Source organism: Alternaria arborescens (assembly GCF_004154835.1).
Source record: "Alternaria arborescens strain FERA 675 chromosome Unknown contig_13, whole genome shotgun sequence".
NCBI lineage: Eukaryota > Fungi > Ascomycota > Dothideomycetes > Pleosporales > Pleosporaceae > Alternaria > Alternaria arborescens.
In genome coordinates this window covers 69,137-95,587 of record NW_021167868.1, presented here as the reverse complement: position 1 = coordinate 95,587, position 26,451 = coordinate 69,137, and the positions used below count along the sequence as shown (strand labels likewise).

Genomic DNA, 26,451 nt, shown 5'->3' with positions numbered 1-26,451 from the left:
TCTACATTACCCTATTTGAGACCTGTCGATCAAGCATTGCAGATCTATACACTGCCTTCTAGACGCGATCGTCCTTCGCTCGTACCGAGTACGACACTTTTAAGTCTGACGGGCGAAAGTGGGTCTGTCAGCCTTGCAGGCACACGCATATTGAGTAAGAGTGAGATTTCCCACGAATCTTGTAAGACGGCTCTGGTATGGAACATGAAGGGACAGAATACTGCATTCAGTGGTGGCAAATATCAAGGCAAGCTTAAGAGCTGACCCAGTGGAAAGGTGGGGAAGATTGAAGGACGACGGGCTGAGATGCACAGCCACTTGAGGCTTGCATGACTGACGGTGTGGACGGTCCGCTCCGATTCTAGAGCGTTTGTTGGCCACTTATTGGATGTCGAATGTAGTGTAGAGATTGAAGAAAAGGCAACCATGAAGGGCCGTCACTTGCAAGATTTGGTGGAGAGCATGCATGAGACAATATTCACACAGGTTAACGCCACACTGCATCCCATTTGCATGCATGCCAATTACAACGATGTGCTTCAATATGAAGCGGCTGTGGATCTGATCAATGAAGCGACTACTTCGCAGCAGCAAGACTGTAGGGCCATCCCTCAAGCCCAACCGTCATCATCGAACCCCCCTTGATTTCGTCCTGGCGCGCCTCCAACTCCTCCACATCCCAGTTCGCCCAAACCATCTTACCGCTCAGGAACTTGGTCTTTGGCTGTGATAGCCAAACAAGAAAATTCGCGCTTAGATCCACTGTGCGACAAATCAGTACACTTCTTTACTACTTCTTGTTACCACTCACCAGAGTCCATGGGTAGCTGTGACGGATCCGCGCCAGAGCCCCGGAAGATACCTGTATCCACCATTCCAGGATGTACGGCGCATGCGAAGAGATCTGGGTTCTCAGCGGCAAGGAACTCGACGATCTTTGTCTGCGCGGTCTTTGATACAAGGTAACCCGATAGTCCGGGTGTGTATGCTGGCGGCAGAGCAGCTGCGCCAGCAGCGAGCGTATATAAAGCAGCACCAGGCTTCGCACTTGGAACGAAAGCCTGCGAAGCGATGACGATGGACTTGACGTTCGTCTCATAGTCCGCCCACCAATCTTGCAGAGAAGCCTCGACGATCTTGGACGGTGAGGAAATGTGTGCTGCGGCAAGAACGAGGACATCCCAGGCGCCGACCTGTTTAGCGATGTCATGCATCGCAGTCTCATCAGTCGCTGAGACAGGGTAGACTGCACATTCTGATTTACTCTCTGCGAGAAGCTTTTTGGTCTCTTCGAGGGTCGATTCGGTGCGTCCGATTAGGATCAGGCGTGCTGCGTCTGCTTTCGCAAAAGCTAGAGCTGTGGCACGACCTATGCCGCTGCCGGCTCCCGTGATGATTACCGTCTTCCCTGCTTGGCTGAGGCCTGCATTCGATGGGTTGATAGCATCATAGGATTCGTTATGCCAGGTGGCCGTTGGTGATGGAAATGGAGGTTGCATGATCGCAGAGTACAGAGTGATCAAGATGGAATCAGGAAGGACACCAATTCAGGGAAGCCCATAGCACTATAAGTGAGTAAGTGGGCCAGGGCGAAATGTGGCATGATATCTGAACGTTGCTGGAATTCAGTATGTATCCCCACATCTGTTCGTACGTGCTGACCGGCAAAAGTACCGGATGTGATAACGCATTGAGAAGGCAGAGTGGGTAATAAGCGCTAGTACCGAACAGCCGAAGCGCTGACCTTGGTAGGCCTGATCTTGAGTAGTTCACACTTCGCCCACTCTTGCCTTTGTATATGCTATCTGTACAGTTGGATATCGAAACAATAATCTCACAAGGTTGCGGGTAGCTTTTACCCACCTCTCAGAGTCATGATAGTATCCCACCGCTCGTTCACTCTCTACATTCTCATTGAGCCTCTGCCATGCTCATGTATTTGGTGCTTGGTAGGCAAAATCTGGTGGATTAGTATCTGGAATCTGGCTCATTCCGATATCCGCATCACCACCGAGATCCCACCAGTCGGTTTGCCAGTTCCGCGCAACGAAATTGTTTTCTATCGCCCTAAAAAATCCCAGAGATTGGAAATCGCCGTCCATATTTGGAGTGTAGTCGGGCATCGATGAAAAGTTTGACATATCGATGTCTGGAAGTTCGCTAGCCATCAGGTTCTGAATTGTATCGAAACTGGTCGGAAGCAGGTCCGTTTGTTGCGCAACATGCTCTCTAGTCTCAATCAACATCGATTCTTTTCGCCTCTCTTCTTGTAGAGATCGTGAAACGCGGTTTAGAGCGTTGATCGTCCTTTCGAATGGGACCAAATCTCGACGTTTTATACCGCTTTGAGCCATAGCAGCTCCGATGTTCTCAAGGATTTTTATATCACTTTCGCAATCCTCGGGTTTGCTGCAAGCTAGTATGTGCTCGTATAGTGTAAATACGACACAGAAAGGATACAATGTTATGAAACTGACGCCAGGTTAGTGGCTGCATTGAGAAAATGCATGGAACGGATAGGGCATTAACGGGCGAAGCTTACTGATCGGTTATGCTCGTGAACTTGATATTCAGACTGGGCGTATTGTAGAAGTCAAGGATGGTATTTAGGACACGGCGAGCGGCTCGGAGGGCGATGTCCTTTGACCCAGGTCTTGCTTGGTGATGACGTACCAATCTTTTCAACCCGATTATCGTCGCGTAAATGTTCACTACGCAAGGTCAGCTGATGGCTGCTCCTCCTTCAGATTCAATATACTGGGTCCACTCACTAATGTGATCTGCGACAAGACAACGAACGTCGTCTGAAGTATCCGACGCGTTCATCATTTCATGTAATTTCCACTCGTCCATAAGTGCCTCCATCTGTAAGCAAGTTTCGTCGATTTTCTGGGAGACTATTTCATCCTGATCCGGTGTTTGGTGACTATCGACGTAGCTGATCATTTCTACTGTCAGGAGTGTGTACCTTATCCATACGGCGCTCATTGTGACGTTCAGAGCTGAGGGGTGCATGTTGTCGGAACGAAAGAGTAGTGGTGGCCGAACCTTGTTTGGCACGTACTGCAAGACTGTCGGCTTATCATAGAACAGACGGAAGAAGGTGTCAATAGACAGGATGTACCAGTATGTATAGCGGTCGGTATCTTTCCTGCTTTCTTCTTCGAAGGATTTTGCTGGTATGACATCCAGCTGATCTATCCCGTTTGATTTGACATGCTGGCAGGACTTGCAATGAAACTTCCATGCTAACTGGTAGTCATGGCAAGTCATCGCTGTCCATGCCGAAAGGGCTGCGGTATGAATGTCCATGCTTGTGTCACTCGGAGATTCGAGCCATGCAGGCACGCTCTCTAATATCTTCATATATGCCTTCTTAATCCGGTCTCCTCCTGGGGCTTCCGTCAACTGTAATCCATAAAACATGGCGTTGTAACTTGATGTCGATATCAGTTAGATTCGACTCCCATATAGCTTGAGCAGGAGCCACTCACTACAGCACACGCATACTAGGATCCACATTGACGAAAGGAGAGTCAATTATTTCGGGTAACGCGCGAAGTAAGCCGATATCCAAAATGGAGTTCGTGAATGCGTCCGGTACAAGCATTGAGGACATGACAGTGACAAATCCGTCGATACATGATCGTGCCTCTGTTATGGAGATTTTGAAGTCCACACTCAGTGCCCCAGTGCGCACCCTTAATTTTCCAAGGTCTTCGAGGGCCTCGTTGAGCGCCGACATTGCATTATCGATATTTGACGTTGGTGTCGCGACTGGAGTAGCCTTATCTTGGAAGCTGCGTCGAGTATCAGTCGCAAGCCGGTAGATCTACAAAGGTTAGCTATTATGATCCGACAGGACTTTGAAGAGCGCTTGTGTCCTCTGAGCAGTATCCTTGAATGCTTCTTGGCACACCTTTGCATATGACGCAGATCATAGATGAATGAGCAGGCAGCAAACATTCTATGGTACGTTCAACTCACTCAAGGCCTAGCTCAGCGAACACGAACTCCTTCAGTATCGGTTTCATTACCCATGACTCCTGACCATCAGCCACGGTCAGCGAGGCCTCTGGAGACGGCACGGGTGTGCTCTTTCTTATCGATTCGCGTCTCGGTGCCAAATCTGATACAGATGATGAACGATCATCGGCAGCATCACTGATTTGCTTCTCGAGCATCTCTAGTCGCTGGCTCAGATGCTGCACGACAGCTTTTTGTTGCGCGTGGCGCGGCCTTTGTCGTCGTTCTACATACTGACATTCTTCTTTGGCAGCGATGCATTGGTGGCAAACTGGCTCCGCTTTGTCGCATTTGATCTTTTTACGCTTGCACCGAAGACACTTCAAGGGACATTTAGCAATCTCCGCTCTCCGATCAGTGTAGATGATAGGTACCTACGGCAAGCTTCGTCGTCATTTTACGGCTGCAGCGACTTCTTGGACGCACCTTCGGGTTCCGGAAAGGTGTTCGCGCGCGAAAGCGGTCTGGTTGACTAGCGAATCACCAAATGTTCTGCAAAATTGCGCATCGAGAGGAAGACGTAGATGAGGAAAGGGTAAGGAGCCCGCGGACATTCGGGGAAGCGCGGTGTCCGGTTAATTACGTACTGCCGAGAATCACGAACACCACCCATAACACTCGGACCAGGATCGCCAAGTTTGCCGACTGACCTGTGCTGGACATAGTTGCGAAGATATGACCCTTCAGCATCATGATTCATTCAATAAAAGGAATGTCGACGGACAGCACTTCGGAGCTGTTTCGATATCACTATCTAATATCTTCCCTTGCCTGTACTGGGCCAGCACTGTTCGATCCGCACAAGAACTCCCTATTGTAAGTGCATTCATTCATACATTCATGCGATAGACTCACGAACCCCGACTGACAGCGCTGCTAGTGCTATCCTTGACCAATAGTATTTCTAGTAATATATCCACATCCTGGTCGCGGTTTCGTCGAAGTTCCTTGAACGCGCATCTCTATTTGAGCATGTCAGCTGGACTAGGCTTCACTGAGACACAAGCGGTCAAAGAAGAAGCCCACGTTGACCGCTTGAAGTTGGAGTCAGACGCTAGCTCCAACTCTACAGGACCTGACGACAAGACCGAAGCCCAACAAGAAGCGCAGCGTGAAAGAGATGTTCATGAGCTTGTGCGCAAATTTACAACACAATCAGAACAACAAAATGTTGGCTCACCCTTTGCCGACGATGTACACCACCAACTTGACCCCAAGAGCGACCAATTTCGTGCCAAAGATTGGGCCCGATCATTTTACGATTTGCGTTACAGTAGTGAAGAAACAATCCCCCGTGTTGCTGGCGTCGCATTCAGAGGTTTGAATGTTTGGGGCAAAGGCTCACCAACAGACTTCCAGTCGACTGTGGGGAATACCATCCTCAAATTGCCTGCTTTATTTGGAAGAGGAACGCAGAAAATCGAGATATTACGGGATTTGGATGGACTGCTCCTTCCAGGGGAGCAATTATGTGTCCTTGGACCGCCTGGGTATGTTCGAATATTGTCGAACACTGCTATATGATCTAACAATCAGTAGATCGGGATGTTCAACACTGTTGAAGACTATCGCCGGCGAGACCCATGGTTTCCAAGTCAGCCCCGACTCGTATTTAAACTACCAAGGTGTGCCAGCAAAAGATATGAACTCCGTGTTCCGTGGAGAAGCAATTTACACCGCAGAGGTTGATGCGCACTTTCCTCAATTGAGTGTGGGTGACACGCTGTACTTCGCTGCTCTAGCTCGAGCACCTCGTACCATACCCGGTGGCATCAGTCGCCAGCGCTACGCTGAACATCTACGAGATGTGGGTATACTTACTCGAGCCCATATGGACTGATCACTGACCTTTAGTAGGTCGTCATGGCCATGTACGGTATCTCGCACACGTTAAACACACGTGTTGGCAACGATTATGTCCGTGGAGTCTCCGGAGGTGAGCGCAAGCGGGTAACGATTGCTGAGGCCTCTCTCAGCTTTGCACCTCTCCAACTGTGGGACAACTCGACTCGTGGTTTAGACTCAGCCAATGCGGTGGAGTTCTGTAAGACGCTGAGAACTCAGTGTGACATCTTTGGTGCAGCTTGCGTAATCGCCATCTATCAAGCCCCACAAGCCGCATATGAGGTTAGTTTCCAGTAAGATGCGACTAGAGAATGGTTCGGCTAACTCCTACAGGTTTTCGACAAGGTCACTGTACTATACGAAGGCCGTCAGATCTACTTCGGACCGTCGAACGAAGCGCGCGCATATTTCGAACGTCTTGGCTTCGAATGCCCTGCCTCCCAGACCACGCCAGATTTCCTCACCTCAATGACATCCGCATCTGAGCGCCGCATCCGGAAGGGCTTCGAGAACACCACGCCCCGTACCTCTGACGACTTCGCTCGATGCTGGAAGGAGAGTCCCGAACGTCAACAGTTATTGAAAGAGATAGAAGAATACAACAACACCTATCCTCTCAAGGGTGAGCACCACGAACGCTTTGCGCTTTCTAGGACAATGGAGAAATCCAAGAAGCAACGACAGAAGTCGCCATATACTCTTTCCTATTGGAGGCAGATCCGTCTCTGCATGTGGAGAGATGTGCAGAGACTCAAAAATGACCCGAGCGTTCTTCTAACTATGCTCATTGTCAATTTCTTCGAGGCGCTTATCATATCGAGTATCTTCTACAACCTACCTCAGTCGACCGCATCCTTCTTCAAACGTGGCGGAGTTTTGTTCATGGTCGTGCTGCTCAATGCTTTCGGATCGATGTTGGAGATTATGAATCTCTACGCGAAGCGTACTATCATTGAGAAACACAACCGCTATGCCTTGTATCATCCCTCGGCGGAAGCACTGTCGTCGATGATCGTGGACCTGCCGTACAAGATCACTAATAGTCTTTTGGTCAACACGACATTGTACTTCATGTCCAATTTACGTCGAGAGCCTGGTCCGTACTTTTACTTCCTGCTCGTTGGGTTTACCACAGGTCTCTCCATGAGCATGTTCTTCCGGCTGTTCGCTTCGATGACGAAAACCCTCGCCCAAGCGCTCGCTCCTAGCTCTCTCATCCTGATCATGCTCGTACTATACACCGGGTTTGCTATCCCGGTCCAGTATATGCAAGGATGGGCGGGCTGGTTCCGATGGATCAATCCGGTTGCGTACGGCTTCGAAAATGTCATGGTCAACGAGTTCCACAATCGAACATTTGCTTGTTCGTCCTTCGTACCCTCTGGACCATCGTATGAGAACGTTGCGCCTGAACAGCGAGCATGTGCTGTGCAAGGCTCCCAACCAGGTCTAGACTACGTCAGCGGTACTGCATACGTCGAGACTGCCTTCAAGTATAACTACAGTGAACGATGGTCCAACTATGGTATCATCATAGCAATTACAGTCATTCTCTTCCTTGCTCACTTGGTCATGAGCGAGTTGGTTGCTTCCGAGCGCTCTAAGGGCGAAGTGCTTGTGTTCCGACGTTCCAAGATGCAGAAGACGGCGAAGAAGAACGGTGCTGACGAGGAAGCCGGTGGAGCAACTGCCCACGAGGGTGAGAAGATCAGCCGTAACACAGAACTAGAACCCACAATGCAAAAGCAGGTGTCTATCTTTCACTGGGAGAAGGTTACATACGAAGTCCAGATCAAGGGAGAAACCCGTACTATCCTGGATGGTGTAGACGGATACATCAGGCCGGGCACCCTGACAGCTCTAATGGTATGGTAGCCGGACTGCTTCTTTGTACTCAAGCTAACAGTCCTGCAGGGTGTATCAGGTGCAGGTAAGACTACACTCCTCGATGTTCTCGCGAGTCGAACGACCATGGGCGTCATTGGTGGTAACATGCTTGTGGACGGCCGTCAGAGAGACGAGTCTTTCCAACGACAGACCGGCTACTGCATGCAACAAGACATACATCTGGATACATCCACTGTACGAGAGGCTCTGGAGTTCTCTGCATTGCTCAGACAGCCACCGGAGTATGGGCGCGAGGAGCGGCTCGCATATGTTGATCATGTCATTCATCTTTTGGATATGGAAGAGTATGCGGATGCTGTCGTTGGTATTCCCGGATCTGGACTCAATGTTGAGCGTAATTATCCCCATGCTTCCGGCCATGACCCACGAGCTTCACTAACTTGATCCAGAACGTAAGCGCCTCACCATTGGCGTCGAGCTTGCCGCCCGTCCCAAGTTGCTACTCTTTCTCGACGAACCCACTTCTGGTCTCGACAGTCAGACTTCATGGTCCATCTGTGATTTGATGGAGAAGCTCACCCGAGACGGCCAGGCGATCCTCTGTACGGTTCATCAGCCTTCATCCCTTCTCTTTCAGCGCTTCAACCGACTCCTTCTACTCGCCAAAGGTGGAAGGACTGTATACTTTGGTGAGATCGGTCGCGACTCCGAGACCCTCCTCGATTACTTCACTCGCAACGGAGCGCCAGCATGCCCTGCCGGTACCAACCCTGCCGAGTATATGCTTGCAGCAATCGGTGCGGCACCCGGTGCGCGAACCGAGATTGATTGGCCTGCTGTCTGGAAGTCCAGCAAGGAGTACGCGAATGTCCAAACTGAACTAGCTAGTCTTAGGGAACTCGCCAACCGGCCCTCTGCTGTCATGGACTCAGCCGACGCCAGTCATCAGGCCTTTGCAGCCTCTTTCAAGGACCAACTACGCGCTGTAGCCATGCGGTGCGCACAACAATACTGGAGGACGCCGTCATACATCTACGCAAAGGCTATCTTGACTATCGGTTGTTCTATCCTGATCGGATTCTCGTTCTTTGACAGCAACAACACCATGCAGGGCCTGCAGAACCAGATGTTTGGCGTCTTCATCTTCTTATTCGTGGTCATCCAACTCATCTACCAGATCATGCCGATGTGGATTTCGCAACGGACTCTGTACGAAGCGCGGGAGCGACAGTCGAAGACCTATGCTTGGCAAGCATTCGTCCTCTCCAACATTTTCATCGAGTTGGCTTGGAATGCTTTCATGGCTGTCTTTTGCTTCCTTGTGTGGTACTATCCTGCCGGCTTGTACCGCAACGCAGAAGCTACAGATGCAGTTAACGTTCGTGGTTTCCACGCTCTTCTCATTGTCGTGGCCGTCTTCGTCTTCGCAAGCACCCTCGCACATCTGCTCATTGCCGGCTCGCCTAACGAGGAGATTGCCGGTGCTATTGCCACTTTAATAACCATCATGCTATACGCCTTCTGTGGTATTCTCGCTGGACCCAACGATTTGCCTGGTTTCTGGATCTTCATGTATCGCGTCAATCCTTTTACCTACCTGGTGTCGAGCTTCATGTCGACCACGCTAGGTCAAGCGCCCGCTTATTGCGCTGACTCTGAGTTCCAAACTTTTTTTCCACCACAGGGTCAAACTTGCGGCGAATACATGTCCGAGTATATTGACATGGCTGGTGGCTATCTTCGAGACTCGCAGGCGACCGGACAATGCGGGTTTTGTCAGATGGACTCCACGGACCAGTTTCTTACGCGTATCCACGCGGATTGGGACACGCGCTGGAGAGATTTTGGTCTACTATGGGTATATATCGCGTTCAACATGGCGGCGGCAATCTTCCTGTATTGGCTCTGTCGCGTTCCGAGGACAAAGAAGGGGAAGAAGAGCTCGTAAGCGGCAGACGCGCTCTGCCGTGAGGACGCGTCTACGAGTCGTGACGTGTTGATGTTGCGATCATTGCATTTAAAGTGTTCTAGGGGTTTGGCGTGCAGTCATTGATTCCTCCTTTCTCTGCGATCGCCTTTCGGAGAAGGTAATTTCGTTACTTAATAGCGCGCCCGGCATGGTCGGGACCACGGTTCCGTGATGTCACAAGCAACCACCTATTTCCGTTGACATCACGAAAGCCGTGGTCTCTTTGTTTTTACCCTTAGATCGAATAGTTTGGTTTAGTATAATACATAGAGGTTTTACTTCATGATGTTGGCTTCAGAAAGCTTAGTTGTCGTTACGCTCCACGCGAATCTGGGGTAACCGCATCCTTCACACCTGCCGCGCGCCATGTCAACCAATGGAAGGAGCAGCTCGGGACAACAACACCAACGTCAAGAACGAGATGGCGTCACACCGAAACGTGAGCCAGGATGGTCAATTGCGATCAAAAACTTCAGCCCACAATGGTATTTCCATCGTAGCAAGGGAAACCATGGCCGCCACTAATCATGAAGCAGGTTCACGGTATCCATGGACACGGGCGTCCTATCAATAATAATGAATCTTCTTCCCTGGCAATTCCGCGGCCTAGGCATCCTCGCAACGATCATGTTCGTCTTCAACCTCGTCTTGTTCACGGCGTTTACCCTTATCTCGCTGCTACGCCTCGCGAAATTCACACGCCACGTCAAAACGCAGACACTCTCCCACGAAGAAGAGCTTTCGTACCTTGGCGCACCAGCCATTGCGTACTTGACACTGGTAGCGCAGGTAACACTCACATGTTCCACGGCTTGGGGGTATAACTGGACCGTCTTTGCCTACGTGTTGTGGTGGATTGGTCTCGTGTGGACAGTGACACTGTGTAGTTTTCAAGTCATTGTGCTTGCGAAGCGGGATATTACTGTTGACCGTCAGCTCAGTCCCACGATTCTGCTTCCGCTCATCTCTGTCATGACGCTTGGTACGACGGGCGGTTTGATTGCGAATTACTCGGTTGGACTGAGTGCTAGCATGGCCGTTCCTATCATCGTCACGGGATATATGTGCATTGGCTATGCCTTCTTCCTTGCGCTCCTCTACTATGCGTTCATTGCGCATAAACTCATCGCTGTGGGTCTGCCTCCACCGATGAAGATTCCCAGTCTTGTCATCACAGTGGGACCTGTTGGTCAATTCGCCACGGCAATCCAGACGCTGAGTTCGGCTGCGAGTACGAGAGGGATGTTTGGAAGTTACAACCAAGGGACATGGTTGCAATCCAGTGCAGCGAGCAGTGTGAGTGCAGCAGCGATATTAATCGCGTTGTTAGCATTGGGCTTCGGGTTCATGTGGATTACCATGTCATGGTATATCGTGGTTGAGGCTCTTGTCAAGAGGCAGCTGCCATTCAGCTTGGCGTGGTGGAGCCTTATCTTCCCAATGGGTGAGTCCTTCTCTCGACACCAATTGTACACTGAACTGACCAAGACTTCTTAGGTGTTTATACCACCGGCCTCCTTAACCTTTCGATCTCCCTCAATTCGACCGCTTTCCGTGGCTTCACTACCGCCCTCCTCATATTCATGTTCATAATCTATTTTGTCAACTGGGGTGGCACTTTGTACCGAATCTATACCAAGCAGGCGTTAGGGGTGCCTCAGCAACGAGAGGAAGAGGATGAACAAGCAAAAGAAAAGAAAGAAACAATGGATCGATATGTCGTGAGGAATGGAGGGAACACAGTGTAGCTGAGAGCGGGCCAGAATAATGTTAGCAGTTTAATCTTAATACTTTTCACATATGCTAAGCACCAAAAACTGCCACACGGTAGTTAATGAATGTGGCCATGGAGTACTGCAGAGCAAACATTGGAAGAATGGTAAGTCTTGTAGTTTATACAGACAAGGTTTGACCGTTCGCACAGTATATTGTTCAGACCGCAAAACTGCGTAGCTACTATGACACTCACTCCAGCAACTCAACAGATTGTACCCTCATAGTAAATTGTTGATTTGTCCAACGCACTCATGTACTTGTTATCGCATGCGAAATACCCTCAGGGTGTTTCTTTGCGAGTTACACATACACCTTGATTTCAGCGATCCTCCCTAAACATCTACAACATACCATAAAGGCACTAAACCCCATTAACGCCAAGGCTAAACTTCAATATCTATTCCTAAACCGCTCTGGCCAGCAGCAATGCAACAAATCGCCCAGAAGAACCTTTTTACGGAATTCGCTCATTCGAACGCGCTCAAATCCAATGGCACACTGCTGCCTCGTCCAGCGCGGTATCTTTTTTGTCCGCCAGTGAATTCTCTTGGTCGCGGAAACTGTGATTCGTCTTGGAATCTCCACCTCAAATCGTGAATTGGCCTGACCCTACCCTTCTCCCTTCCACTTCCGCCGGAATGAGAGCTCGTCGGACTCTTTATGCTTGATCCGCCGTTTGTCAAGGTGTACGAGCTCGGATCCATCATCGATCGCAGGGGTGTTTGAGACGCAGGCCGACTCATTGGGGCACTGGGTGGGGGAGAAGGCGCGGGTGCACTGGGCGGCGCTGCTTGAGGTGGAGGAGGCGGTGGCGCAGCAGGCGATGTGCGACTGTACGCATTGCGCGCGGCGGTTTCAGCTAGAGAGGGCGTGTGTCCGTTCGATGGAGGCGGCGGTGGTGGTGGCGGGGCGGGCGGGGCGGATGGCGCGCGACTATCGTATTTGTACGGGTCGTATTCGTCGTCATCGTCCTGTGCGCTCGCTGGGGGAGGCACGGACGGCGGAGGAGGAGGTGGAGGGGTTGATCTCGAAGGCGGTAATGGCGGTGGTGGAGGAACAGCAGTTGGTCTAGGGGATGTTGAAGTTGGTGGCAATGGTGGTGGTGCCTAAAAGCCGGTACACGAAGTCAGCATGTGTTTCATGCGCAGTTTGTACAGGAGCATTTCTTACCGGAGGAAGCGAAGGGGGAGCCGGAGATGCTCGAGCGGCAAGATTGGACGGTTTGCGAGATGAGGGAGGGGGGATAGGTGGTTTTTTCCCTAGAGGTAACGGAGGTTTGGGCTTGCCGCTTATACTTGAGGCTACCGAGTTGGGTCTTGAGTCTTGGCCCCGAAGAGCGTTGAGTTGCGGTCTGGTGTTCATAGCTGGTGGTGCGGGAGGTAATGATGAAGGTGGTTTGGGTGCTCCCGAGCCTCTATTCGACTCAGGATCTGAAGCATAGGACGGAGCTTCTGCGCCGGTCTTGACACCGCCTAAAAGATGCGAATACAAAGTCAGCGCATGTCTCACATGCAGTTGGTAAATGGGAGTTGTTACCTGACTTTCTTAGCTTCGGCATTCCTCCTGCGAACAGTCCCCCCAGCTGCGGGGGCGCAGCAGGCGCGTCTCCAGTATCACTGTTGCTTCTTGCTCGGTTCCCTGGCGGCGCAAGACCTGGGACTGCCGGTGCCTTGCCCATTGTCGGAATTGCAGGTGCGCCCATGGCGACTGGAGCGGGCCCGTCGCTCACTTTGCCAACGATAGGCGCGGATCGATCGTTAACCACTGTAACTTTCTTCAATCGTGCGCCCTTTGTAATGTCGCCGAGGAGTGCGCCCTGTGATATGTTAGTCATGACTGCGCGCCGTGCCAATCTCTCGCGAGGATACGACGTACTCGTCCTGCACCTGAAGCAGGTGCTTTGGCACCAGGTGCCTTGCCAGGCGGCGGCGGCATACCTCTACCAGCTCCCCTTCCCATACCTGGGGCTAAATACACAAAGTCAATACGTGTCTTAGCAGTTCCAACAGGGACAACTTACGTGGAGGCGGCGGAGGAGGCGGTGGTGGGGGCATTTTGATCGTTTATCTCGCGCGTCGATGGTAGATTTTCAAGCTTTGCTGGTGAAGTGTTGGAAGACTATATGCAGCTTTGCTGCCTGGTCGTGTGCGTGGGCATGCAAAGGGTGGAGTGGAGTGTCCAAGTAAGATGATCGATCCTCTTGGGCGTCGTCACTGCTTGGCACTCAATCCTCGCCGTTCCGCCTTACGTCAGCAACAGCTACGCGTGTCGATACTTCCTTCTCGCCGCTTCCATTACTTCTATATCCTCTTTGCTTCCAAAGTCCAACCTCAGCGATTGTTTACTATTTCCGATACCTTCGGGTTCGTAAGGTCTGGCCATTCCTACCATTCAAAATCTAACGGTTTAAAATTTCCTACACCCTCTCTCTCGTATTTTACGTATCCTCTCTTGCCTAGCCCTTTTCAAGATCTTACCTTTCCAATCTTATTTCCGTAGTTGACTTCTCGACTACTGTACTCCTCGCACTACCTAATCTCTCTAACGCTGTCCGCTTCATGGTGCTTATTCAATTCTGCACCCTCACACCCGCCATTCCATTGTTAGCTCCACGATGTGCACCCGCTATAATCCCAGAAACATTTCCGGGTTATGTTGGCACCATTTTCGCCTTGTCTGCTCGCATATGAGCACATGTGTGGAGTTGTCGAAACAGGGGTTCTATAATGCTAGCGCGATTGGTGCCTAAGCTTGCAGACCCTGCTTGGGCAGTGATAGCACAATAGTGACCGTAGTTGGGCAGATGTCATACGTCCTCTCCTAGATTATCGCAGTCGTGCTGGGATAGCCTGTCAGTCGTCGGCTTGAAACGCGCTCAAGATTGCGTTGACAGCGTTGATTCGGATCGCGAGGCACGTGCAAGGGAGGGTAAGACCATTCTAGGGAACTGGTGAATGCTCTCTCTTCTCATCGCTGATAATGTACCGTTGTTTGCTGCCCATGCGCTCTAGCAAAAATTGCATACAGTAAATCTTCATCTTCAGCCCTTTCGGCTCTGTACCACGACCAACATCTTAACCCCCTGAGGTCGTGATCAGTTAGGCCATTCGCTCAGTATTGCAAACTGACTGCAGGAAAGACTGCACCCTTTCCCCTCCTTTACTCCTCACGGAGCAGATGAGGTTTCCTCTTCGCTACCTGTCAGCTCCTAGTGGAGACGTCAGGCTCATCTCCATTGCCATAGCTCTTAATTGAGTTGAGTGACAAACACGCTGCCCTTCCTCCTTGGAAAGATCTGCCCCTGGCGAGTCTTCAAAGGTGCTTCATCGTGGTTACTATAGTCGTGGTCTCTTCATCTAAATTCTTTTCTCTTCATCGCAGTTGCCGAACCAAATTGATCTTATAGAGGGAAATGGATCTTCGCAGCTCGGGGATCCAATACTGTCGGGCGATTGGGCCTTTGTGCGACCTTCAGGCATATGTAGCAAGACGCTCTTGTTTATAGCGCTGCTCCGTCATCTATCGGTTGACAGTGGCTGCGACAAGCTCTTGATAGCACATAAGCGAATGACCTGGCGCCCTATACAGAGAGAAGAATAAAGAGGAGCCAAGTCGGTAAGCCTTCTCGCGGTCCACAATAGCATGGAGTAACAAAACTTACAAAACTCACGACTTCACAAACTTTCAAGTTATCCATTTATGAATGTAACACTATGGTAATTCTGTTGTGGTAAGCTGAAAAGAAGAGCTTGCGTCATTGCGCCAGCCCCTCCAAATCATCACACACGAAGTGGGGCAGGTGTGGCTGCGTCATTTTGCACAGCCGCTTATCCGTAATCGTAGACAGCTGACTGAACAGCAGGGAAATAGTCACTCGCAGGCTCTTACTGCGCTTCTCTACGATACCATCTTACTCCTAGTTCCACTCTTGTAATATCGCAACCATGGGGATTTCTTCACAGCACGTCCTACTCATCGCTATTGCGATCCTCGTGCTACTACCCGCCGGCGCTGATGCCTTCGGCGCGGGCAACATCGCGAGCATCTCAAAGATTGAAGGCAAAAACTGGCGACATGGCGACATTGAAGACATGCTCGCGACGGTCGCGTGCTTGAAAGGACACAAGTGGAAGAGCAACATGATCAAGGTATATCCAAATGGCAACGTTACAGTGACTATCACGACTGACCTTCTGTGTAGCGTGTGTACTTTGGCAACTGGCTACGCGATTACTCACAGGTGATTCCAATAGACTGCGCGACGCAAGACTGTGCTGACTGATTCAGGCTGTTGATGTGGGCACGTTGGCCAAAGTTCAAGTACGTGTTACGGCAAGATTTTTTTTAATCGGTCAACAAGCTTACGATTAGTAGGGCGAAACCATTCGTGTCCTGGTCTGGGTCTTGTCTTTCATGTCTTTTGGCTATGCAACTGGAGAATTCGAGGTTACAGCCGAGAGACTAGGTGTTTATAGGCCCGAAGAGCATATCGGTAAGCGAACTTGAACCTCTCCTACTTGCTCGTACTAATGGTAGTCCAGACAATCCTGTAGGCAACCTCAGTTTGCACATACATGTGTGTTTTGATACTAACATCCTCAAAGAAAGACTATGCCGATAATGAAGACGCAAGAAAATACGACCCTCGTCTTCGAGGACCAGTATCAGAAGCTGAGCTCGCGGTGGATCCAAACACCGGTATGAAAAACTATATCGCCAATGAACATGGCAACTGGGCTACATCAAGCGGATATGTAAAGTACTCATTTGCGCGCGCCATCCACTTCGGCCGCCTTTATACCCACGGATCATCAGGTCAACGCGGACGAGACGAGGATCTATCGGAAGCGCTTCGCTGTCTGGGTCAAGGACTGCACTGCCTCGAAGATTTTGGAGCGCATACTAACTATACCGAACTTGTGCTACGCGAGCTTGGTTATCACAACGTTTTCCCTCATGTGGGCGTACAAGCTGGCATTAACCTCCACGGAAAGCATACATATCCGCTCGTAACTGGCACATTTGGAGGTGTTGATTTCTTCCATTCCGTGCTTGGAGAAGCCAATGACCACATCACTCAGACTGAGATCGATGAAGTGAACACTGCTCTCGTAGATGCAGTGTCTGGTGGACCTGGTGGACAGAGAAGCGGACCTGGAGGCCAGTCGAATGCTTGTGGGGGGTTGATCGACGTTCTTAGCAAAGTGCCTGGTACTGGGGATCTCATCAGACAAGCACAGGATCTGCAGGCCTCTTCAGATGCACAGGCTGCAGAAAACGCACGCGGAGGTTACGGCGACTACAGCTCTTCCAGAGCTGGGCCTAACACCTTCGATGCACCACCTGGATCTATGGGCGGTAAGAACTGTTCCTGCACGAACTGCATATGAGACATGAACTAACTTGATATGCGCACATTTTAGGACCCCCAGGACCGGACATTCCAGGAACGAACACGGATCCAGCCACCATCATCCCCAAGATTTATCCTATCCTGGGTAAGAAAACTTTGAAACGTAAACCCAGAGACGCGAGCTAACCCGTCAAAGTGTTCCGCGACAACGTTGTCCGCAGCATCTCAGCCATCATCTCCAAGATCCCTGGATTAGAGAAACTGATCGAGACCATCACCGAGCGCGTCACTCTATTCGTGCTCTCTTTGCTGGCACCTTTCATTTTACCAATCATCAAGACAGCATCATCACAGCTGAAGAGCGGTTCCTCTGCTGTCATCGACTCAGCAGCCAAACATCAGTTTGAGGTCTGGAACGACCCTTCGTCTACCAACCCAACCCACAGCATGTTATCCAAAGACCACTTCTCGAACGTCTTGAACCCGCCAGCCGGTCAAGTCGCTGTAGCGATCTTGCAGTACGTCGCACCTCGCGTGATCTACGCTTGGGACCACCCAGATGTTCCTGTCGACGAAGTTCTGAACGACTGCATGCGCGTTTTCCATCACCCAGCACTTCGAGACCCGCACTGCGAAGTACACAACGAAATGTTCAAGGTCGTTGAGAAGTGGGCCCGCAACTACCACGGCAAAGATTTAAACCAGGTTCTGTCTTCGGAATCCGTCAAGGCCGGGCACAATCACAGTGGCGGGAACGATCACTCTACAGGCCACAGCCATGGGGCAGTGAATATGTCGAGCTTTGGAGGTCACAGCCATGGCAGTGGAGGCAATCACGGCGGTGGCTATCCTGGCCAACAACAGTCCAGCGGATCTAACGACCTTCTTGGTTCCTTGACCAGCAAACTTCCTGGTCCTCTTGGTGGTATGCTCGGCAGCCTTGGCGGCAGCTCTGGAAAAACTCGCGACATGGACGACAACTTCTCTGCTTCCTCTTCATCAGCACCAGCACCATACCAGCCGTCACCGTCACCGCAACCTAACCAGTGGGCTGGTTTCCAACCCTACCAGTCATCCTACTCGGGTGAAGCCTACCAACCGCCCGCCGAGTACAGCAACGCGGTACCTTCTGGCGGATACGGATGGGGTCAGGGCCAGTACTCGGGAGGCCAAGGTGTGGAGCCTAGCTATACTGTTCCTACAAATTACCAGCAGGGGTACGAGAATTACAACACCGGGCCAGGAGGCTTTGCTCAACCACCAGCTCAACAGCCACCTCCGGGATCTTATGGGGCGTATGGACAGGGCGGTGCATATAACCAAGGTCCGTCAGAGGGTAGTGCAAGGCAGTGGGGCAGCGGCGGGAACTCTGGATGGTAATCGCCAGTGCAGATATTCGAGTGTCGACTAGGGCCAGCGTGCTTAAAGTCCTCGGAGGTTCCATAGATTCATGAATAATGCAAACACGACCTTTCGATCTTGTCATTATGGCAAAGGCAATAGAGTAGAGATTCTTGTTCCAATGTTTCTTCCCCACATTCCTTCAGCAACCTCATATCTTTGAATTCCGACGTCTTGTAAATACATGCATCGAAGAATCGCTTTCCAAAACAGATTTCCCCAAGCCAGATGATATGCCAAATGAACGCCGGCCGTTATGCTAGCGTCTCGCGTTTCGTGAATCTTTGGGTAGTATTGATACAAGATAAAGGATGCAGTCGTTCCGTCACTTTTATGGCAGATTATGACTGTAACCCAATTTACTCGTTGATCTTAGCCAGGAGCCTAGACATCAAACGTTAGTCGCTATCCCATAATATGCAGTCGCATCCGCATGTATGATGTAAACGTACTCGTGGTCCCGGAAAAGGCTCAACTCCTCTTCGCCGACCTTGATGGGGCTTCCGCCGAATTGCGGGATCAAGACCTTGTCGCCAGGTTGTACGCTGGGGGTGACGCGCTTTCCATCTTTGTCGAGCATGCCGGGGCCGACGGCGAGGACCTTGGCCTCGTTGAGCTCCTTGACGGCAGTCTCGGGGAGGAAGATGCCGGTTGCGGTCTTGGCTTCAGGCTTGATGCGCTGGACGAGGATGCGGTCGAGGAGAGGCGCGATGCTGCGGATGGACTTGATTGCGGACTATGAGGAAGGTTGGTCAGCTTGGAGTTGCGCGTGCATGTGCATGTGCAAAGCGTGTAGTGGGGTGAAAGTGGTCGTCATGCTCGATGCTCGTATAGACTGCATGAGAGACGCATTGGAGCACAGCTAGAACATACCATCTTGACGGATTACAGTAGCCGGATATCACGAAGAAGCGAGAGAGATTAGAGTTGCGCTGGCTTGTAGAGTAGAAAGATGTCGATGAGAGCTAAACACGAAGATGAAGATGTTGTGCTTTGCCCTTCCAGAAAATTCCATGTCCGTGCACTTACCTCGGAACAAGCTGCGGAACGCTTCGCATCTCGCGCATTACCAGAACCAGTAACTTTTTGCTTCGGCTCTCACTCTCTTTTCATCGCCAGTGCATCAGCCTTGAGTGCTTCATATGTGGAGAAGCAATGCCCTCAGATGCGGGCATTGTTACCATACTGCGAGACGAAGCCATGTAGCTAGGATATTCCGACGAACAAATTCAACAACAAGCTTGCCAATTGGCAACGATGAGTTCATGCTGGCTATGCGAGACGGTGTCTTGAAGGAGGAACAGAGCCATCATGTAGCCAAAAAGCATTGTTCGGGCAAGTGCTACCTACGTCTCCTGCAAGCATAGTTGACTGACGGAACGCAGGTGGAATAGGTATTGCTATTAGTGGGGGTGTCGACTCAATGGCACTTGCCGCGCTGTATACACAGTCCCGAAGAAAGAACTCTGAGCTACCCAGTGCTCATGGATTCATCGTGGATCACCGAGTGAGACCCGAGAGCACCGAGGAAGCCGAATGGGTTGCATCGCAGTTACGCTTGAAGTGTGAGATACAGCACATGGTCTTTCACATGTAACACTAACGCTGTCTAGTTGACATGGACTCCACCATTCTTCCGCTCACATGGCCCGACGGCTTCAACCTCAAGGACGTGAGGCGATTCGAAACCGAAGCGCGCGCACTTCGCTACCAAGCACTAGGCCGAGCATGTAGAAGCATGAAGATCGCACGTCTCATGGTGGCGCATCATGCAGACGACCAAGCGGAGACGGTCATGATGAGGTTGGCGAATAACAGACTGCGGTCGGGGCTCCAAGCAATGCAGCATCAAGAGTGGATACCAGAGTGCGAGGGCATGTATGGTGTGTACCACAGTGGCGAATACCAGAAGCCAAATCGCAAGCTAGACATACCGTTCCCCGTCGAGCGTGGAGGCATACATATTTTCCGGCCACTGTTGACATTTGAGAAGACAAGACTTATCGCAACGTGTGAAGAGATGGGTGTGGCTTGGGCAGAGGACAAAACGAACCAGATAAGAACGCTTACATCCCGCAACGCTATACGGCATATCTACAAGAACTACAAACTCCCAGAGGCTCTGAGCGTCAAGTCGCTGGTTGATGTTTCGCAACATATGCAAGAGCGCATTAAGCGACACAAAGCCCTCGCCAACGAACTCTTCGACAAGTGCCTGATAAAGCTCGACATACAGACAGGCTGCCTTGTGGTCCGATTCCCTCCTTTTTCCGACCTACTGCCCCAGCGAGGCTATGCCGAAGCCGACAAGACCGACAAGACCTACGCGAAGAACACAGCATATTGCCTACTAGAACGTGTGGCAGAATTGGTCACGCCCAGCTCCAAGACGCCTCTGGGGCCACTCGCTGCAACCGTTCATCGCATCTATCCCGAACTTGAGGACTTGGAGGAAGACGAGCAGATTGGGCACTGGAATGGGGTGCGAAAGAAGAACTACTGCGTCTACAATCTGTGGTGGCGTTTTTGGGACCAAACTTCGCCATTTGACAAGCATGAGCACCAAGAAGCAGGCATCGATTCATCTTTACCTCATCCACGAGAATGGCTGCTCACGCGGCAACCCCTCGATGCACACGAGATATCAGATACTCAGAATCAGATCGTCTATCCCCCGCGGATGCCGCCAAGAGAAGAGAAAAGAAGACTGGTCGATGGCCGTTACTGGATTCAACTGAATAACCGTCTTACATACGACACACTGATCATGCGCATCTTCTCGAAAGACGACATGCGCCACTTACCAACTTCCCAGCAAAACAAAAGTCAGATGCTGGAGCCTGACGACGTTCGTCCCTACCGCTACATTATGGCCGCCTTTGATCTACTGAAACCAGCCGACCTACGTTTTACCCTGCCTGCCGTTTTCCGAAAAGACGTTCGAACAGGTAAGGAAACTCTAGTAGGGTTTCCAACGCTCGACGTGAGTGTCAACTGCATGGGAGCACCAGATTTCTGCTCGTGGAGCGTGCGCTACAAAAAGATCAACTTTGGGTCACGGTCAGCGGCTGATATCATTGTTCCGGGTAGCTCCAGAAAGGACATCGTTGCTCACGAGATGAGGGGGAGGATGGTTCTTGAAGGTGTGGAAAAGGCACGGGAAGCAAAGGGACTGAGGCAAAAGAGGAAGCAGTATCATGAGAAAGTCCACAGCGATACCCACACAAGACACAAGCGCATGGTACGTTTTGACGGAAGGGACAGCAGAAGAAGAGAGTGGAAAGCAGCTGCCGATGATGTGCAGAGAAGTATGCAAGCAGAAACAGATTCACTAAGCTTTCCAAAGGAGTAAAGTAAAAGGTAGGATATGCACCGTAAATGTAGTAATTGATACCCTATGCAATTGGATATGGTGTATCTTGGCTAGACTGTCCAAGTGCGGTGAGGTGTAAGAATTGTCCCGCAAGGCTAAAGCGATGACGTCGTGAGGATAGACACGTAAAGTGCATCCAGCCAAATGGGGAAGGCAGATATCGTGGGTGCCGTCTCCACCAACGCGCATCGCGCTCCTTCCCCGCCCTGCAGCGGCAGTCGAGCGCCATTGCTCTGAGCTTATGAGCTTATTTTGACTGCTGTTACTTTGCAGACCGCCTGTGGTGTTGGTATTGGCTTTGTCATCGATTTTACACGGTGCATGGTTGACTTATCTCGACTGGTAGGCGTGTTGCATCGATCGTGCAGACAAAAGACGGCCCCATGTTTCCTTGACTCAACGAAGTGCACCCCAGCAGGGCGGGGAAGATTACCAGACTAGGGTAATGGAGTCGTCTTGATGTAGTGCTGCAGATACTTACACCATACCTGACACGTGGTGCGAAATGTGGAAGAAAACCACAACCTCAACAAGTGTTGTATGGCTTGCTCGTGGTAAAAGTAGTCCTATACGCTATTGACGTTGACTCATGCGGTGGATCCCGGCCGGGAGTCTTCGAGTAGCCACAAGCTCCGCGCTCCAGAGAGAAGCGAGAGTAGTCAGGGACAGAGATCCACATTATTTTCGATCCTCAAGACCCTTTGCCATGTCTCGATTGATTGTTCAATTGGGCTATCCACGTGTCAAAGCCATAGAGATGGTGGCTTGTAAGATATTAATTAATGTGTGGACTCTGCTCATGGCAAACTTCTCAATGGCATTTAGCGTTTCAAAGTCATGAAACAGAGCGCGACATGACTTGGTGCACAAGGTCGCTCACGCCAGGCACAACGCCGCACGGAAGTGGTCAGCCTCTTGTCGCCAAATTTGCGCCCGGGTATCTGTGGCGGTGAGTGAGACGCGGATTGGATACGGTCATAATTATTGCCAGGGAGATCGTCTGCGGAGTTTTATCGAGTGCTCTGTGCGTACCGTGGTGTTGGGCAACAACCGCTGATGACAGGATGCAGATCTCAGTGGAATTTCTTTTGCGCGTCTCAGGTTTGACAGCTGTCGACATGTGTGGAGAGTTGCTGTTTAGTTGCAAGATGGGCGACTGTCTTGATACGAGAGATATGTAACAGGCGGCTTTTGGGTGTGGGAGGCTAGTCTATGGTGCTGCCCGTGGTTGATGCCCCTTTCACGTGAGTGGGAATATTGAGCCGGCATTGCCCTAGCACACTGGCCAGGTGTTTTCGGCTGATCTGAGATGAAAGGCGACAATTCTGAAGAGTCAGTCCAACTTTAGCAATTTTCACTTCACCCGCTGTTGTGGAAGGCGGTGTCTGCAATCTCGATAACGACGATCAATGCTGTGATAGTTTGTGCAAAGTGGTAGAGGGTACCTAGGTACTGTGTTGACGCCATCGAAATGCCAGCCTCGTGAATATTTCGAATCAAAGAAAAGCAAGTTAAGCGTGCGTGAACGCCAGGAAGACCAAGGATGGCGGCACGTAGTCTCTTCGGCTGCATTCGCCAGTATGAAGGTTAGCAATTTGGGCGCCAGGGTCTTGACGCCTTTTTGTAAACGGGGATCACGCTTGGAGGGTGGTGGCGTGGCGCGATTCGTTACGTGCAGGCCGCTAGAAGTGTCTAGCCTTGGATGCTCAGACGTGCTTGGCGTGGCGCGAAAGGTCGAGTTGTGCAAAGTTCGCGATGGCGCGATCAAAGACGGCTGTGGTGTAGCACAGAGTTGGAGAAGTGGTGACAAAGGTGTTCACAGCAGCCGTTGAGCCGCCCTTTTTTATTTTGTGTCGAGTGAGGCTCGAGAAAGGCTCGGGTGATGATGTGCATGTTGTGGGTTGGCTGCAGAATAGGGATGCCGATCACGGTTATACTCATCATGGCAGATGGTGCGAAAGCTGGATGTACAGTGTAGTGATGCTGACGGTTGATCGATGACAAAGGCCTGGCTGGAGACGAGATGCCCTAACAGATAGCTACATGTTTACCACGACGGCGCCGTTTAATCCTGTCCCGTCGCCGCCTAACCGTGTCTCGTGAGCTATCAAAGATAGCAGAGTCTCAGGCTCTTTCCTAGGGTTGGCGATCTCTTCAGCAAGTGGTGAAGAGGGGCAGACAGATCATGCGACCACGTTCCAAGGGTCTGTTGACCACGAGCTTATCAGACGCGTGGGCGCCAACCATGACAATCCGCCATGTGCCGATGAGCGACACAATCCAGCTTCTGCTCACCGTGGCCTTGTTACTGAACGACGGGTTGATGCTGGATGCACAGTCGCTGTTTCAGAGCTGCTCAGTGCATAACGTTGGTGAATGGTGCTATTCGGGCGGGCTAGGTGCAGGCGGGTCCGTCTAAGTGGACGTGCAGCCGCGAAAGCCAATTTCGTTGCTAACATCCCTGCCTGGCGAACCCCTACCTAGCAACAGCCCTCACCTTAAAGTTCTCCCATTCCTTGATCGTCTGAGATTTTCTATCCTTCTTTCCTCCTCACCGCCCTTCACATCCTTAACAAGGTCGTGCCTGCTTGTCTGCCGCTGCACTTTGCGAGCGTAGAACTTTCCCTTTTCGTACATCTTGTAATACCCCAAACATTGAGCTTGCCTCGACAACACTCCTCTTTTCGAACCCACTTACCCCCCGCACAAACACTTCCGCTCCCAAAACAAACAGCAATACACAACATGTCTGCCCCCGTCGACGCCCCCAAGCCGGTTGAGGTCCCCGAGGTTGGCACTGCTGGCACCGTGGAGCCTGCGCCAGCACCTGTTGTCGCTACCGAGCCTGTTGTCGCAGCGCCAGTAGCAGAGGAGGCGCCAAAGACGGAGGAGGTGCCCAAGACTGAGGGCGAGGCCACGGCCGCAGCGCCAGTTGAGGAGGTCAAGGAGGAGAAGGTGGTTGAGCCCATCTACAGCGGTGCACTTGGCTACAAGGCGCCCGGTCTGAAGAAGTGAGTCTTGGAGCATGTCACCGCCGACGATGGTTTATTGACAAACTTGCAGCGCTTTCCGCTTCGCCAAGAAGTACTTCTGGTTCGGCGAGGAGCCAGTTGCCGCTGACAACCTGAGGGAGTACCTCCGTGGCGAGAAGCCCGAGGTTGCTCACCCAGTTGCCGCGTGGTCCAGCCAGACCGGAAAGGGTCTTCTTTTCTTCGTCAAGCACGCTGACCAGAAGGAGCACCCCGCCGGTGTTCTCAACTTGGTAGGACACAATCTCTCCCAGACAGGAAGGCACAACTAACATGCATCAGGCCTATGCTACTGACCTCGCCAAGGACGGCGCTGTCGCTTTCGCGTTCAAGATCTCTGGCCACAAGCACACCTTCGAGGCTACCACCGCTGCCGAGCGCGATGGATGGTTCGTCGCCGTTGAGAAGGCCATCACCGAGGCCAAGGCCTCCAAGGACACGATCGAGTCGAGTGAGGGCTACAAGGAGAACAAGGAGAAGATTGGTAAGTTTACACTTTGTTCAGGTCGCGTCGCGTCGCGATGGCACTAGTGGACGATCTGGCCGTGTTACTGCAGTAGGCTAACATCCCGCAGGCAAGCCCACCGCGCTAGCGGGAGCTACATCCTCCGCCCCCAAGAAGAGCATGGACGCTACCCCCAAGCTCGCCGAGGGTGAGACCGCCGCTGCTGGCGAGCCCGTCGCTGCTCGTGCTGGATCTTCCTCCAGCTCCTCTTCCGACGAGGAGAAGCGCAAGAAGGCGGCTAAGAGCAAGTCTCGCTCGGTTTCGCGTGGCAAGCGCGCCAGCCTCTTCGGCGGCCTGCTCGGAAAGAAGGACAAGGAGCCCAAGGAGGAGACCGACGCCGTCAAGACCGAGCCTGAGGTCAAGACTGAGGAGCCTGCTGCTGTTCCTGCCGTCGTTCCCCACCTTGACGAGATTCCTGCCACCACTCCCGTCAACGCCAACGATGTTACTCACCCCGCTGAGACCACAACCGAGCCCACTGCTGCCGTTGTTGCTGCCCCTACTGAGGAGGCTGTCAAGGTCGACGAGACTGCTGCTCCCGTAACCCAGGAGAAGCCCAAGCCCCAGAAGCGCGGCTCCATCTTCGGATCTTTCGTCGAGAAGCTCAAGTCTCCTACCACCGAGAAGAAGGAGCACGAGGCTGGTCTCGCCGCCACTCCCGTCAAGGAGAACGAGACCATTCCCGAGGCCTCCAAGCCTCTCGAAGAGGCCCAGGTCGCCGCACCCGTCGTTCCTGAGACCACCACCACTGCCACTGAGCCAGTGGTCAAGCCTGAGGAGGTTAAGGCTGTCTCCACTCCTTCCAAGGAGAAGGACCACTTCAAGTTCGGAAAGTTCTTTGGCTCCAAGGACCGTGCCAAGTCGCCAGCTCCCGAGCCTAAGGTCGACGCTGCCGCTCCTCAAATTGCGGACACCACCGCTGAGCCCGTTCAGGCTGTCGAGCCTGTCCCTGTCGCTGAGACCAAGGTCGAGGCTACCCCAGAGACTGAGGCTCCCAAGCAAGACAAGCGCAAGTCGTTCTTCGGCAACCTCGGACGCTCCCTGTCCAAGGCCACCGGTAACAAGGCGCCCAAGGACAAGAAGGAGGCTGTCAGCCCCGCTCCCGTCACCGAGGAGGAGACCGCTGCTCCCGTCGTTGAGGAGAAGAAGGAGGAGACCGCTACCCCGGTTGTTGGTGATGTTCCCGCTGAGGCCAGCGTGGCCGACGCTTCGAAAAGCGCCAACCCGACTGTCGCTACAACTGCGTAAGGTGTGGTGGGAAGATGTCAGCCTTTGCAACGACAGCCACGACGGAATGACGGAAAAGCAAAGACAACGTAAATCCCT

General features: G+C 51.9%; 9 protein-coding genes across 9 annotated transcripts; 5 read left to right on the top strand and 4 right to left on the bottom strand.

Moving 5' to 3' along the window:
• Positions 1-577: 577 nt before the first annotated feature.
• AA0111_g6155 (hypothetical protein) lies at positions 578-1,499 on the bottom strand (the record flags this gene model as incomplete). The annotated part of the gene is made up of 2 exons (XM_028652347.1): positions 578-762; positions 812-1,499. 2 exons carry the CDS (start codon positions 1,497-1,499, stop codon positions 578-580), a joined length of 873 nt encoding a protein of 290 aa, XP_028506180.1.
• A 432-nt stretch (positions 1,500-1,931) lies between these two features.
• On the bottom strand, positions 1,932-4,184 carry AA0111_g6154 (hypothetical protein; the record flags this gene model as incomplete). The annotated part of the gene is made up of 5 exons (XM_028652346.1): positions 1,932-2,472; positions 2,543-2,711; positions 2,772-3,436; positions 3,495-3,800; positions 3,988-4,184. 5 exons carry the CDS (start codon positions 4,182-4,184, stop codon positions 1,932-1,934), a joined length of 1,878 nt encoding a protein of 625 aa, XP_028506179.1.
• Positions 4,185-4,998: 814 nt separating this feature from the next.
• AA0111_g6153 (ABC transporter) lies at positions 4,999-9,667 on the top strand (the record flags this gene model as incomplete). Its single annotated transcript, XM_028652345.1, has 6 exons — positions 4,999-5,516; positions 5,566-5,833; positions 5,884-6,153; positions 6,205-7,737; positions 7,786-8,113; positions 8,169-9,667. The coding sequence occupies 6 exons, from the start codon at positions 4,999-5,001 to the stop codon at positions 9,665-9,667; spliced, it is 4,416 nt and encodes a 1,471-aa protein (XP_028506174.1).
• A 387-nt stretch (positions 9,668-10,054) lies between these two features.
• Positions 10,055-11,436, top strand: AA0111_g6152 (hypothetical protein; the record flags this gene model as incomplete). Its single annotated transcript, XM_028652344.1, has 3 exons — positions 10,055-10,173; positions 10,225-11,132; positions 11,186-11,436. 3 exons carry the CDS (start codon positions 10,055-10,057, stop codon positions 11,434-11,436), a joined length of 1,278 nt encoding a protein of 425 aa, XP_028506173.1.
• A 495-nt stretch (positions 11,437-11,931) lies between these two features.
• On the bottom strand, positions 11,932-13,518 carry AA0111_g6151 (hypothetical protein; the record flags this gene model as incomplete). The annotated part of the gene is made up of 5 exons (XM_028652343.1): positions 11,932-12,570; positions 12,635-12,936; positions 13,001-13,280; positions 13,340-13,431; positions 13,485-13,518. The coding sequence occupies 5 exons, from the start codon at positions 13,516-13,518 to the stop codon at positions 11,932-11,934; spliced, it is 1,347 nt and encodes a 448-aa protein (XP_028506176.1).
• A 1,890-nt stretch (positions 13,519-15,408) lies between these two features.
• On the top strand, positions 15,409-18,197 carry AA0111_g6150 (hypothetical protein; the record flags this gene model as incomplete). The annotated part of the gene is made up of 8 exons (XM_028652342.1): positions 15,409-15,612; positions 15,666-15,704; positions 15,752-15,784; positions 15,839-15,956; positions 16,006-16,013; positions 16,069-16,822; positions 16,888-16,962; positions 17,014-18,197. 8 exons carry the CDS (start codon positions 15,409-15,411, stop codon positions 18,195-18,197), a joined length of 2,415 nt encoding a protein of 804 aa, XP_028506175.1.
• Positions 18,198-18,577: 380 nt separating this feature from the next.
• AA0111_g6149 (hypothetical protein) lies at positions 18,578-19,094 on the bottom strand (the record flags this gene model as incomplete). Its single annotated transcript, XM_028652340.1, has 3 exons — positions 18,578-18,602; positions 18,671-18,954; positions 19,092-19,094. 3 exons carry the CDS (start codon positions 19,092-19,094, stop codon positions 18,578-18,580), a joined length of 312 nt encoding a protein of 103 aa, XP_028506027.1.
• A 547-nt stretch (positions 19,095-19,641) lies between these two features.
• AA0111_g6148 (hypothetical protein) lies at positions 19,642-21,570 on the top strand (the record flags this gene model as incomplete). Its single annotated transcript, XM_028652339.1, has 2 exons — positions 19,642-19,783; positions 19,832-21,570. 2 exons carry the CDS (start codon positions 19,642-19,644, stop codon positions 21,568-21,570), a joined length of 1,881 nt encoding a protein of 626 aa, XP_028506028.1.
• A 2,766-nt stretch (positions 21,571-24,336) lies between these two features.
• AA0111_g6147 (hypothetical protein) lies at positions 24,337-26,373 on the top strand (the record flags this gene model as incomplete). The annotated part of the gene is made up of 4 exons (XM_028652338.1): positions 24,337-24,602; positions 24,655-24,853; positions 24,903-25,104; positions 25,196-26,373. The coding sequence occupies 4 exons, from the start codon at positions 24,337-24,339 to the stop codon at positions 26,371-26,373; spliced, it is 1,845 nt and encodes a 614-aa protein (XP_028506025.1).
• Between the last annotated feature and the right edge of the window lie 78 nt (positions 26,374-26,451).